General features: G+C 43.3%; 1 protein-coding gene across 4 annotated transcripts in view; it reads left to right on the top strand.

Moving 5' to 3' along the window:
* Nucleotides 1-14,587, top strand: part of ISOC2 (isochorismatase domain containing 2) — a 153,643-nt gene that overhangs the window by 105,698 nt on the left and 33,358 nt on the right. For all 4 annotated transcript variants that reach the window (XM_073657820.1, XM_073657819.1, XM_073657821.1 and 1 more), the window contains exon 3: nt 9,045-9,257. In XM_073657820.1, coding sequence (XP_073513921.1) covers nt 9,045-9,257 — 213 coding nt within the window. The remainder of the gene's footprint in view (nt 1-9,044; nt 9,258-14,587) is intronic.

Consider the following 14,587-nt stretch of genomic DNA (forward strand, 5'->3'; position numbering starts at 1 on the left):
GTTGTGTTACACATTGAAAATTCTTCCTGCTACCTCCATCTCCATTTTTCTCTGATGTATCATGTTCGGAAGGGATGAAGATGTTCTATAGGACTTTTGCCTAATCGGGGTGAATATTTTTTTTCTGTTTCTGCTCTTCACAGTATGTTTTTGTTTATTGGAAACTTTTTGAAGTTTAGTAGCTTTACAGAGTTTTCTTTATTCCTGTTGTAAAAAGCCTGCAAAGATGTGTGCTCTTTGACTGAGACAGTATCCTACCATTCTCGAGCATTTTTGCTGTGACAATCTTGCTGACATAAATGTAATTTGAATTATATTTCCATGACCCACCAGCTTAAATCATGAAAAATATGACCTGTTTGAAATCCACCATGAGCTACAGCTAATCCACATTGCATAACTTTAGCTTATTTTAAGTGTTTTCCTGTTCCCTATAAATTCTTCTGACTCACTTTGCTTGGTGCTGTGACATACAAGTGCCCCGATAAGCTGGTTGGCAGTCACTAAAGTGTAGTGTCTTTTATTTCAATCAGCAATGACAGACTGTTTTTCCATTCAGTCCGTGCTTTCTCTTGTGCCAGCTGAGCTGCCAGGCTATTTATGTGGTGTGGACACCTGTTATTTAGTAACCATTCCATATCTGATATAGATATTGCTCTCAGCGGCCAGATTAATTAAATTGCTTACACAAGTTAGCATATAATCCACTTGTTTGATTGTGTCGCTGAATGGATTTATTATGTAAAAATAACTTGTCATTAAACAATTTCCTTTTTAATTGAGCTTGTGCTTCTGTTCTGGCTTCAAAGACGCAATCACTAATTAATAAAGAGAATTCTGTTACGTAAGACTGAGACTCTTCACAACCTAGTGGGCAGTGCGCTAATATATATATATATATATATATATATATATATATATATATATATATATATATATATATAATTATATTACACATTATCACTTCCTGCACCCCGTATTAGTACATGCCTATCACATAATGCCATTGCTCACACGCCTTATTGGGATTGCTCTCACATGGGGCATCAATAGTGTGTGGCAGGGAGGCAGAGTCACCAGAATGTATTTGCTGTAGCGTAGTAATGGTGCAGATCTTAACAGCAATAATGAAGAAACTTCCATGTTATTGGGACTGTTCTTGCTTTAACCAGGGCTACTAATGGAAGTTCAAGAGTTAGAGGAAATGTGAAGTGTAAAAATAATATATATTATCCTAAAGATTTTTTTTCTTCTGACTTTTGGGAGACAAATTGTTAAGGAAAGAAACCCGTGAAATTGAGACCAATAATAATAAAATCACATAAACTGCTTGAAAACCCTAATGTGTCAACAACCTTTGCATGAATGCATTTCCCTAACCAGGGATAATATTCAGCTGGGTCTGATAGTAATTGGAATGTAATAGAGTTTTCATCATTTACTCTTTATACACCAGTACATTGAATTTGACATCAAGCAGTCTTGTATACATCTCTCTGTACAGGATGTATTAATATGAACAAAAGCTCCTGTACTTTTTTCCAGTTGTGCTCTTGATGAAAACATATGCGACAATTTAGGCATATCCTTCTGAATTTCTGGAATGGCCCTGTAATATTAATGACCCTTTTAGCAAAGTGTGAATGTCTTTGGCTGCTGCTTGGCATCTAGCTGCATTCACTAGACTTGTTTGTGTACTCAGGGCCTGAGATCAGTGTGATGTCAGCGCCTCCTTGTGGAGAGGAGAGGACAGTGAAGACGAGTCTGCTGGAGGGTCCACTGTGTTTATTTGTTGGGTAAACACTTCATGTAAGGGGAACAGCGAGTGGCTTTCACTTTAGGATTGTATGAATGCTGTCAGTAGATTTCATTTTATCTAACCTTTCTCTATTTCTACTTTACTTGGCTTTTTAGCTTATTGTTCTACATAGTTATACTACTACTTTTTGCTGGTTCTGAGAAGTCTTACGGGTTGTCTGGGCGTATGATACTAACACATGGTGTGGCAATATTAGATTGCCGGGGGTCTTACAGCCAGCAATATAAGATCGGTGGGGTTCTGATACCTGGCAATATAAGATTTGTGGGGTTCTGATACCTGGCAATATAAGATCGGTGGGGTTCTGATACCTGGCAATATCAGATCGTGGGGGGTTCTGATACCTGGCAATATCAGATTGGTGGGGGTCTGACGTCTGGCAATGTCAGATTGGTGGGGGTCTGACGTCTGGCAATGTCAGATTGGTGGGGGTCTGACACCTGGCAATATCAGATTGGCGGGGGTCTGACACCTGGCAATATCAGATTGGCGGGGATCTGACACCTGGCAATATCAGATTGGTGGAGGTCTGACACCTGGCAATATCAGATTGCTGGGGGTCTGACACCTGGCATTATCAGATCGGTGGGGGTCTGACACCTGGCAATATCAGATCGGTGGGGGTCTTACTGTTAGCAATATCAGATTGGTGGGGGTCTGACACCTGGCAATCAGATGATACATGGGTATCAGACCCCCACAAATTGATATTGATGACCTATCCTATGGGTAGGACAGTAATAACACAAGTACTGAAATCCTCTTAAAGGGGTTGTCCACTAATAGGACAACTACTTCTTGAACTAAATGTTTGGCCCCGATTAAAATAAATTATACTCACCTCCCATGTTGGCGCGATTCTAGCAGTGTCGGCAAACGTGCTCCCGGAGATGTGATGCAGTGGAATGACACGTGAGCCCTGTGGCCCAATCAGCGCTGGCGTCACTGTCTCTGCCTTCAGTCGAATTGAACATGAAGAGCAAGTCAGAGATCAGCTGCAGCCCGGACTGCCTCTTCATGTTCAATTTGAAGGAGGGGACAGTGACACTGGCGCTGATTGGGCACGCGTCATTCCATCACACCAAAGCTCCGGGACCGCGAGTGCCGACACCGCGGATGCTGACATGATCACGGTGTCCGGAGAAGCAATCGCTGTCAGTGCTTGCTATTCTGTAGGCACAGCACTTGTTCTCTGGATGTTTATCATCTATGGGTGGTCCGAAGGTAATTAAAACAAATTGCCGTTTTGATATGTCTGTAGATGTCCATGACTCTAAGTGATCAATGTACTAGTTCACATAGACATTTTTACACACAAACTGATGGACTACAAGTAACCATAGTATGCTCTACTGTGATCCATATTTCAGATCGAACTCGCCTATTATAAGTCAAGGAGTGCGCAAAAAAAAAATCATACACGGGTTACCATCTGTATATCATGCATTTTTTCACAGATGCATTACAAATATTAATATAGGAAACTGTATTTGGGATTTTAATATTTATTTAATGGTTCATGCACAAAAACAGATGCCTTATGGATGTACAAAACTAACTTACGAATGGCAGGCGGACATAATAAAAAATGGACATACAGACTGTCGGCTACAGGCTCTACAGTAGGGACGGGCTGCATCTCAATGAGAAGGGTGCAGCTATGCTGGGGGAAAAAATGGTCGGACGGATGGAGGAGCTTTTAAACTAGGATCTGTGGGGAGGGAGGGTATTCATGCTAATAAGGGGATAGATAGAGTAGACAGAGAGAGTGGGACAGCAGGGGTTATAGAGGATCTAGGGGGGGCTGGGATACGCAAGGAAACTAGGGAGATGAGTAGGAGTAACAAATGTGTTAATGGTATTAAATGCCTGCTGGCAAATGCAAGAAGTCTCGCTAACAAAATGGCTGAACTGGAGACTCTTATGTCGGTCATAGAACATGATGTGGTGGGTTTTACGGAAACCTGACTGGATAAAAGCCATGACTGAGTGATAAACATAGAGGGATACACTACATTTAGAAAGGACAGGAAAGACAAAAAAGATGGAGGGGTGTGTATTTTCGTAAGATCCAACTTAAAACCTGTTTCTCAATGACAACATTGGGGGAAGCTGCGACAATGTAGAGTCAGTCTGGGTAAATGTACATGGGGATGGCCATAATGGAAAGCTAATTGGAGTTTGTTACAAGCCTCCTAATATAGCTGAACAGGTAGAGGACGAAATGCTGCAACAAATTAAAAATGCAGCAAATAATAATAAGGTCCTTATTATGGGGGATTTTAACTATCCAGATATTCAGTGAGACATAAAACCTTCCAGCTGTGCTAGAAGCTGCAAGTTCTGATCTACACTTCAGGACAATTACCTCTCTCAGCTGGTAGATGAACCAACCAGGGGAGGTGATCTGCTGGATCTGGTGCTGTCAAATAGACCATATACAATTTCAAATCTACAGGTCTGGGAGCATTTGGGAAACAGCGACCATATTATGGTAAGTTTCAATATAATATTTAATAAAACATTTCAAAAAGGAAATTCAAAAACCTGGAACTTTAGGAAAGCTGATTTCAACAAATTAAGTGAAGAGCTTAATCATGTAGACTGGGACCATGTCATGGTAACTGGGGATACCGAACGTAAATGGGGCATGTTTAAGGAAATACTACTAGAATCCTATAGAAAATTTATACCCACTGGTAATAAAATGTCCAGGAATAAAAAGAAACCATTATGGATAAATAAGACAGTACAAAGTTTAATAAGACAAAAACAAAGGGCATTCAAAATCTTGAAGGCTGAGAATACAGAAATAGCATTTCAGGAGTATAAAGACCTAAATAAGAAATGTAAAAAAGAAATCAAGCTGGCAAAATTATCTACAGAGCAACAAATCGCCAGGGACATTAAATTAAATCCCCCAAATTTTTATACATACAGTACAGACCAAAAGTTTGGACACACCTTCTCATTTAAAGATTTTTCTGTATTTTCATGACTATGAAAATTGTACATTCACACTGAAGGCATCAAAACTATGAATTAACACGTGGAATTATATACTTAACAAAAAATTGTGAAACAACTGAAAATATGTCTTATATTCTAGGTTCTTCAAAGTAGCCACCTTTTGCTTTGATGACTGCTTTGCACACTCTTGGCATTCTCTTGATAGTGTGAATGTACAACTTTCAAAGTCATGAAAATACAGAAAAATCTTTAAATGAGAAGGTGTGTCCAAACTTTTGGTCTGTACTGTACATCAATGCCAAAAAGAGAAAATGAGATGGTATCGGCCCCTTAAAAGATAATTATAGAGGACAAAGAAAAGGCTGAGATATTAAACAGACACTTTTCATCCGTGTTCACCAACAAATAGTCTGTTCCAGGGATCTTTCAACTGGGAAAAAATCAAAGTTCACTACCTGATATAACTAGTTTAACACAAAAGAAGTATGCCTGCATCTGTACAAATTAAACTTTGACAAATCACCTGGACCAGATGGTATTCATCCACGGATACTGAGGGAATTGAGCTCAGTAATTGATAAACCGCTGTATCTCGTATTCTTAGACTCACTTGTAACAGGGGTACTGCCACAGGATTGGAAGATAGCCAATGTGGTACCGATTTTTAAGAAAGGTAAGTAGGTGGATCCAGGTAACTATCGTCCAGTAAGTCTGACATCTGTAGTGTGCAAAGTTTTTGAGGGCATCATAAGGGATGACCTGCAGATTTATATTGCAGAGAATAATATAATAAATGATAATCAGCACGGATTCATGAAGAATAGGTCGTGTTTAACCAACATGTTGGGGTTTTATGAGGAGGTAAGTGCAAATCTGGATGTTGGTAATGCGGCTGATGTGATTTATCTGGACTTTGCGAAGGCATGTGATACTGTACCACATAGCCGCCTTATTCTGAAGCTACAGAAACAAGGCCTTGGGGGAACTATATGTAGATGGGTAAGGAATTGGCCAAATGATAGGAAACAAAGGGTCGTCATAAATGGTACATTCTCTAAATGGGACATAGTCAGCAGTGGGGTGCTGCAGGGATCTGTGCTAGGACCAATTCTCTTTAACCTATTAATGACCTGGCGGATGGGATTGTAAGTAAAGTGTTAGTTTTTGCTGGCGATACCAAACTATGTAGGATATTAAAATCTGATCTTGACATTACGATATTGCAGAACGATCTGGATAAGATGACTGGGCAAACACTTGGCAGATGAGGTTTAATCAGGGCCGGTGTCAGCACCCGGGCAAGTGTCGGGGCCCTGAGCAGGCCGCGGGCCCACTCGCGGTCGGGCACCCCGCCGGGCTATGGACGGAGGAGAGCGGTGCCAGCGCCCGCCCTTCTCCACTTGCTCAAGGCCCCGGCAGCCGGTTACTTACCTCTCCCCGTGCCTCCGCAGATCCTCTGTCTTCTTGCTGTGTGCTCCCTGTGACGTCTAAGGTCAGAGGGCGCGGTGACGTCTTTCCACCGCGCCCTCCCCTGAGCCATCACAGGCAGCACAGATCGGGAAGATGCCGGCGACGCTGGAGTCCGGACCTGAGCAGCGGCAGCAGGTGAGGAGTGATGTGAGTATTTGATTTGCTTTTTATGTATGGAGGCATTGGGCATTATATGGGGGGTGACATCCTGCATGGGACATTATATGGGGGGGTGACATCCTGCATGGGGCATTATAAAGAGAGGGGTGACATCCTGCATGGGGCATTATAAAGAGGGGGGGTGACATCCTGCATGGGGCATTATAAAGAGGGGGGTGACATCCTGCATGGGGCATTATAAAGAGAGGTGGGTGATATCCTGCATGGGGGGCATTATATGAGGGGGGGAGGGACATCCTGCAAGGGGCATTATATGGGGGGGTGACATCCTGCATGGGGCATTATATGGGGGGGGGGGTGACATCCTGCATGGGGCATTATATGGGGGGGGGGGTGACATCCTGCATGGGGCATTATATGGGGGGGTGACATCCTGCGTGGGGCATTATAAACAAGAGGGGTGACATCCTGCATTGGGCATTATATGGGGGGGAAAGGGACATCCTGCATGGGGTATTATATGGGGGGGACGGACATCCTGCATGGGGCATTATATAGGGGGGGGGGGGACATCCTGCATGGGGCATTATATGGGGGGGAAAGGGACATCCTGCATGGGGCATTATATGGGGGAAAGGGACATCCTGCATGGGGCATTATATGGGGGGTGATATCCTGCATGGGGCATTATATAGGGGGGGGGAGTGACATCCTGCATAGGGCATTATGTGGGGGGCAACAGCCTGCATGGAGCATTATGTGGGGGGCAACAGCCTGCATGGAGCATTATAAGGGGACCAGTATCCTGTACGGAGCGTTTTATGGGGCCCAGTATTCTGTATGGACCGTCATATGGGGGCCAGTATTCCGTATGGAGCATTTTATGAGGGCAAGTATACTGTGTGGAGCTTTTCACCGATTTCTGAGCTTTTGTGGAATTTACAATAGATATCACTCATGTAATGTAAGAAGTGAAATCTTTGGCATTGTACTATACCTATATTTCTCTGCGGTATCTGCGCATCATGAATTGTGGTATGTGTTAAAGGGGCCCACTGAGACTCTTTCGCCCGGGGCCCAGAAAAACCTGGAGCCGGCCCTGGGTTTAATGTAGATAAATGTAGAGTAATGGCTCTAGGACGGAGTAATTCTACTGCTACATATACATTAAATGGGATTATACTCGGGACTACAGAGCAGGAGAAGGACTTGGGTATTCTGGTTACTAGTAAACTGAGCTGCAGTACTCAATGTCAAGCAGCTGCCGCAAAAGCAAACAAGATTTTAGGATGTATAAATAGAGAAATAAAATCTCATGATCCCAACATATTGTTACCCCTTTATAAATCACTGGTGAGGCCACATCTAGAATATGGGATCCAGTTTTGGGCTCCACATTTTAAATCAGATATTCAGAAGTTAGAGTCAGTTCAAAGACGGGCAACTAGATTATTACAAGGGATGGAAGGCCTATCATATGATGAGAGGTTGAAAAAGTTGAGCTTATTTAGCTTAGAAAAACGACGCCTCAGAGGAGATCTCATTTACATGTATAAATATATGTGTGGTCAGTACAAAGGTCTAGCCCATGACTTATTCCTTCCAAAGACTATACTAAGGACGAGGGGGCACTCATTACAGGTGGAAGAAAGGCGATTCCGGCACCTAAACAGTAAATGGTTCTTTACAGTCAGAGCAGTCAGGCTGTGGAATGCGCTACCACAAGAGGTAGTAATGGCAGACACTATAACCGCTTTCAAAAAAGGGCTGGATGATTTCCTCGATACACATAACATTGTGGGCTACAGTTAAATTAGACAAAATGTTACACCTATAGTAGTACTCCCAGGGTTCTAGGACTGATCGCCTTTTCTCAGGGTCAAGAAGGAATTTTTCCCCATGATGCAAATTGGCTGAATGTATCCTGGGGTTTTTGCCTTCTTCTGGATCAACAGATTTAGGTATAGGGATTTTAGTAATACCATAACAGTAATACAAAAATAAAACTAATTAAAAAATTATAAACTGGTTTATTTGTAATTGTAATAGTGCAGTAATGATAAAGATATAAATCATAATTCATTTGTGAGGCCTAGTTCCAGTAAGTTAGTGTAGTGTTGGTATGGGGAGTACAATTGGGGGAGAAAGGTTGAACTTGATGGACCTAGGTCTTTATTCAACCTACGTTACTATGTTGCTATGATATGCTGTTTTAAAATACAGACATGCGGATGACATATGGTTTACACATCTGGATGAAAAATCATTTGTTTCTTGATGAAAAATAGACACTTTTGCATACACTTGTCTGAATGCAGCCCAAGGCTACATTCACTGTAATCAGTGGCCATCTTTTTTACATAGTCGATTGCGCTATTGTGCCCACAAAATTGGACCCTGTTTTCCTCCTTTCATCCTTTGGACTTTGTTGCCTCATTGCAGTGAATGCTCACATCAGGGGGAACGTCTGAATAACGTATTCTGGTACAAGACAACCTCCTGATGGAGTTCAGAGTAAAGCGCTCTGCTCTAATGTGAACTTGGCCTAAATGACTCATGTTAGGTGGTAAGGTTGTTGGATTCTTAGTTGCATTGAGATCTCACAGAGGCAATAATCTGAATGCAACCCATCATTAACATCATGTTATATCTCCTTTATTTACAGACTGCAAAGATATTGGAAATACCAGTAGTTGTAACTGAGCAGTATCCCAGAGGCCTTGGTCTTACTGTGCCTGAACTTGGAACCAGTGGTATTAAAAAATATACTAAAACCTGTTTTAGCATGCTGACTCCAGAAGTGGAAGAGGAACTTCAGACCATCCCTGAAAGACGCTCGGTTATTTTGTGTGGCATTGAGACACAAGCATGCATCATGGTAATTATCACTCTTGTTTGTAGTCTATGTATAATGATAATATTGTCTTATGTAGGCTGTGGTACTATCATGTCGTACCCTGAAGAGCCATTTTGAGCAATGATGCATTGTTCTCCCCAGCCCCACTCACCAATGACAGGTCTGTATTTGGAAATAGGTTAAATACTACATCAAGGCAGCAAAGTAAATTATGCATGACCCAAAGATGAATCCTCACTGACAAGTACACATGGCTGGCATGCTCCTACCACTAACTGGGAAACTATAGAAACACAGATATACATCTGTGTGACAGAAGCCACTGTCTGGTCAATGCCCTATAGACTTTGCGCTGTCTCATCGGCTCTGATCACTGGACTGGATGAGAAGTTCCTACTGTTCACCTCTGCTTTGATGTATGGACTATAGGGAACATGGTAACACACAGGCCAAGTAGCCTCCCAAGGTCTGACACTTCCAGCTTTGCAGAGATCGCTTCTCAGCCATCACATCAGGATTACAAGAAAACAGACAAATGATTGTAAGATAATAGGATGGCTGCCCCCCACCTCCCCAGTCACCTTTTGGACATAGTAAGCAGGTAAAAAAACTTAAAGGGATTGTCCCACAAACAAAGTACATTTTAATTATTAGATCTTAGAATAACATTGTTTCACAATTGTATGTATTAAAAAAAATATTCCTGTGCTGAGATATCATAAATGTGTTCCTGTGTAATGGCTGTGTCTGACCGTACAGGAACATGGTTTGATCATACCACAGCTCCTGGGCAGGAAGGGGAAGAAAAACAATATACAGACATTACAGCAGGGGATCACAGCTGATTCTTTCTGTGGGGTAAAACATTTCCCTGCCTGTTTTTAAACAATGTTTTACTTCAAAGAAAGAATCAGCTGCTATCCCCTGCTGAAATGTCTGTATAGTCTTTTGCCTCCTCCCCTGCCCAGGTGATGTGGTATGATAAGACCATGTTCCTGTACGGTAAGACACAGCCATTACACAGTACACAGCAGGGGCACATTTATAAGATTGTCTCAGCACAGGAGCATTTTTTAACATGTCCAATTGTGGAACTTGTTTTTAATCTAAGATCTATTGTTTAAGTGTACTTTGTTCGTGGAAAAACTCATTTCAGGTCATAAATTAAACATTTTTATACTTTGAAATCTGAAGATGTCGCAACATTTTTTTTCTCTAAAAATGCCACTATGTCGTTACACCATAAGCCTATGAAAAGGCAAGTGGCATCCCGGACTCCTGAGGGTCATGCAGCTCTGTCCTGACCGATGTCGCACTTGCTGGGACCACATGTTGTGCACACTCAGTGATGTGAGCTGTGCTGGCTGGGGTCTCATCTCTACCATTTTAGAACTGTATTTTAGGAACAGTAATAGATTTCCTAAAGGAGAAAAAAACGTGGCGCTATCTAAGTGTAGTAAGATTTGATCAATTAAAAGGGTGAGTATCTATAGGAAATAGCTCACCTAATGCTTTTGTGCAAACAGAGACACAACTCCCGCTTGAATTATGGATGAATTTGCGAAAGACTGCGGCCGACCTGGTGAGGTGGGATTGAACCCTGATACAGGCGTATCTCACAGCAAGGATGCCAAAAAGGAGATCCAGGTAATGGCGCTGTCTTTGCCACTGAGTGAGATCAAGGTGCAGGAACTTCAGGTTGCTTGTAAGTAAAATTGTTTTATTCACACTAATATAAAAACAAATAAAAACTATATACACAACGCATTTCGGCTGTTTGCAGCCTTCCTCAGGTTTATGGAAAAAATGAATTTGACCCTTCTTTCATAGCCCTTTGCCAGAGTGAGAGAGGGAGCGGATACAAAAGAGGAAGAGGAGTGATTCATCCTGGAGGCAAAACGCGTTGTGCATATAGTTTTTATTTGTTTTATATTAGTGTGAATAAAAATTTTTACTTACAAGCAACCTGAAGTTCCTGCACCTTGATCTCACTCGGTGGCAAAGACAGCCTGGCTCTACTTTTTGGCAGAATTGTATTTTATGATTTATTGTGCACCACACAGTTCAAAAAAAGACATTTTTAGAAACCTTGAGACAAAAGGAAAGGTCAGCATACTACAAAAGGTATATAAGAATGTTCCGCGCAATTGCACCCACAAATGAAACTCCTGAACTGTAACCTACTATAGTGTAATATGAAGCATCGGAACATAAAATATTTCTATAGTAAAAATAAATGTAGCCCATAAAACCATGAGTTAGCCAAAAAAGTATATACAAAGTTTATTAGGTAAACCTATGGACACCATTAAAAACCAATTAAAAAGAAACAACAACCTCAATGAGGAAGTGTGAGTACATGTGAAGTTTCCACCTCTGTGTAAGCCACTAATCACAAGATAGCAAGTATAAATGACAAGTTGGTTGTGCACACAGGTTTTTGCAACAAATGCCTCCTGCATACAAGTATAACGAACATGTATATTAAGTTACATATAACATGTTAAAAGGGGCATATAAGTATAACTGTCATGCATTCAAAATACATATTACATGTGCGACCCTAATGCAGGACTATACAGCATAAATATTAGAGCTATACATATATCAATATACCCCTAGAACAGTAGTGTACCCCTTGGTCTGTTTCTAGATAAATAATCAGATCCTAGCTACCACCCATGACTATTGAGTGTCTAGAGATATATGGAATAAACTGGCATTGTAGCAACCTGTGAATAGAAAAGAGTGGAAACCTGAAGATACAAAAGGGAAACCCCACGCGTTATGTCTTTTCAGGCTTTCTCAGGGGTATGAGCCCCACATTATACCAGTCATGGTATTTATACCATATGTGATGAAATAATAAATGAAAAATTCAGATCACATGGTGTGTTAATCAACACACAACTCACCCCCTATGGGCAATCGCTGTCACTGCATCCTTACTGCTGCTGCAATTGTTACTTCAGCATTTGTCCTTGAGCTCAGAGATCAGAAGTGTGCAACGTGTGTGAGCACACCCCTGGGAATCAAGACACATCCAGGAAATATTTGTTCCCACAACTTTTGTCTCTGAGCTCAGAAACCAGAAGCGTGTAATACATATAATCACACCCCTGGGAACCAGGACACAAAAAAGTGTCCAATGAATATTTGTTCCTGGTTAAATAAATGCATATTATGTAGAGATAATGGCACAATTCAGTAGAAATCCATTGGTCACAGTGAGATTTTTTGATGCTATGTCTGCCATCTGCATATTACTTTAAAATCCTGCCACAGGGCTTCATAGAATATTGCTAAGTGTTCAATACAGAAGTAATGCAGGATCAGTGCATTGTTACCTGCAATTAAAACACAGGATAAAGTTGTTTACAAGGTATAATCAAAAATGTATAAAAGTATAAAAGAATTCAGCCGCCTTTTCTCATTCTTAAACAAAAAGTACAAAAAAATGGTATCACCACATCTGTAAAAGTCCAAGCATGTTATATAATACTAGCTATTGAGCCTGTTCTACGCCCGGGTGGCGAGCATTTTTATTGGTATATGGTCTCCCATGCTGGTATGTGCTGCCCCCATCCTGGTATTTGTGCTCCCCAATCCTGTTCCTCCATCCTGTTATGTGCTGCCCTCATCCCTATCCTGGTATGCATGGCATGCCTCATCCCTATCCTGGTATGCATGGCACCTCTCACCCCCAATCCTGGTATGCATGGCACCCCTCGACCCCAATCCTGGTATGCATGGCACCCCTCACCACCAATCCTGGTATGCATGGCACCCCTCATCCCCAATCCTGGCATGCATGGGGCCCCTCATCCTGGTATGCATGGCTCCCTCATACCCAATCCTGGTATGCATGGTACCCCATCCCTCATCCCTATCCTGTTATGCATGGCACCCCTCATCCCTATCCTGGTATGCATGGTACCCCGCATTCCTATTCTGGTATGCATGGTACCCCACATCCCTATTTTGGTATGCATGGTACCCCTCATCCTGGTATGCATGGCACCCCATCCCTCATCCTGGTATGTATGGCACCCCGTATTCCTATCCTGGTATGCATGGTACCCCGCATCCCTATTCTGGTATGTATGGTACCCCTCATCCTGGTATACATGGCACCCCTCATCCTGGTATACATGGCACCCTTCATCCCATTTCTGGTATGTATGGCCTCCTCATCCCCTCATCCTGGTATGTATGGCTCCCTCATCCCCAATCCTGGTATGTATGGCCCCCTCATCCCTATCCTGGTATGCATGGCACTCCTCATCCCCCAATCCTGGTATGCATGGCCCCCCTCACCTCCCAATCCTGGTATGCATGGCCCCCCTCACCTCCCAATCCTGGTATGCATGGTCCCCTCACCCCCAATCCTGGTATGCATGGTACCCCTCACCCCCCAATCCTGGTATGCATGGTACCCCTCACCCCCCAATCCTGGTATGCGAGGTACCCCTCACTTCCCAATCCTGGTATGCGTGGTACCCCTCACCCCCCCCAATCCTGGTATGCGTGGTACCCCTCACCCCCCCCAATCCTGGTATGTATGGTACCCCTCACCCCCCCCCAATCCTGGTATGCGTGGTACCCCTCACCCCCCAATCCTGGTATGCGTGGTACCCCTCACCCCCCCAATCCTGGTATGCGTGGTACCCCTCATCCCCCAATCCTGGTATGTGTGGTATCCCTCATCCCCCAATCCTGGTATGCGTGGTACCCCTCACCCCCCAATCCTGGTATGCGTGGTACCCCTCACCCCCCAATCCTGGTATGCGTGGTACCCCTCATCCCCCAATCCTGGTATGTGTGGTACCCCTCATCCCCCAATCCTGGTATGTGTGGTAGCCCTCATCCCCCAATCCTGGTATGTGTGGCCCCCTCATCCCTTTCACGCTGCACACATACAAAAAAAACACTTATACTCCCCTTTCTTCCCTGTGCTCCAGTGCTGCGGTGTCCTGTTCTGCTGGAGGCGGAATGTGGCGCCGGAGTATGCGCGTGCCCATACCACACTGTCCGGCGCCATTTTGCTGAAGACACACTGCAAATGTGTCTTCAGAAAAATGGCGCCTGATAGCGCTATGCGCATGCGCCGATTCCGACGACCTCAGTCCTGCCCTGGTCTCCGGCGAGAAGAGAGGCGCCGCTGCAACGCTCCTCCTGGTCAGGTAAGCATGTAAGTATGGCGCCAGAGATCGCGGTATGCGTTCAGTGACTACGCATACCGCAATCTCCGACGCCATACACACTCCTCTTATCTGTAACGGCTCCATGCGTTCTTCTGTCTGGAGCCAGACTGCGCGTCGAGCATGCGCAGTCTATTAAGGCTTCAGACA

The sequence above is a fragment of the Phyllobates terribilis genome, unplaced genomic scaffold (assembly GCF_046119375.1).
Source record: "Phyllobates terribilis strain yellow unplaced genomic scaffold, ASM4611937v1 Scaffold_12__6_contigs__length_324123572, whole genome shotgun sequence".
Lineage (NCBI taxonomy): Eukaryota > Metazoa > Chordata > Amphibia > Anura > Dendrobatidae > Phyllobates > Phyllobates terribilis.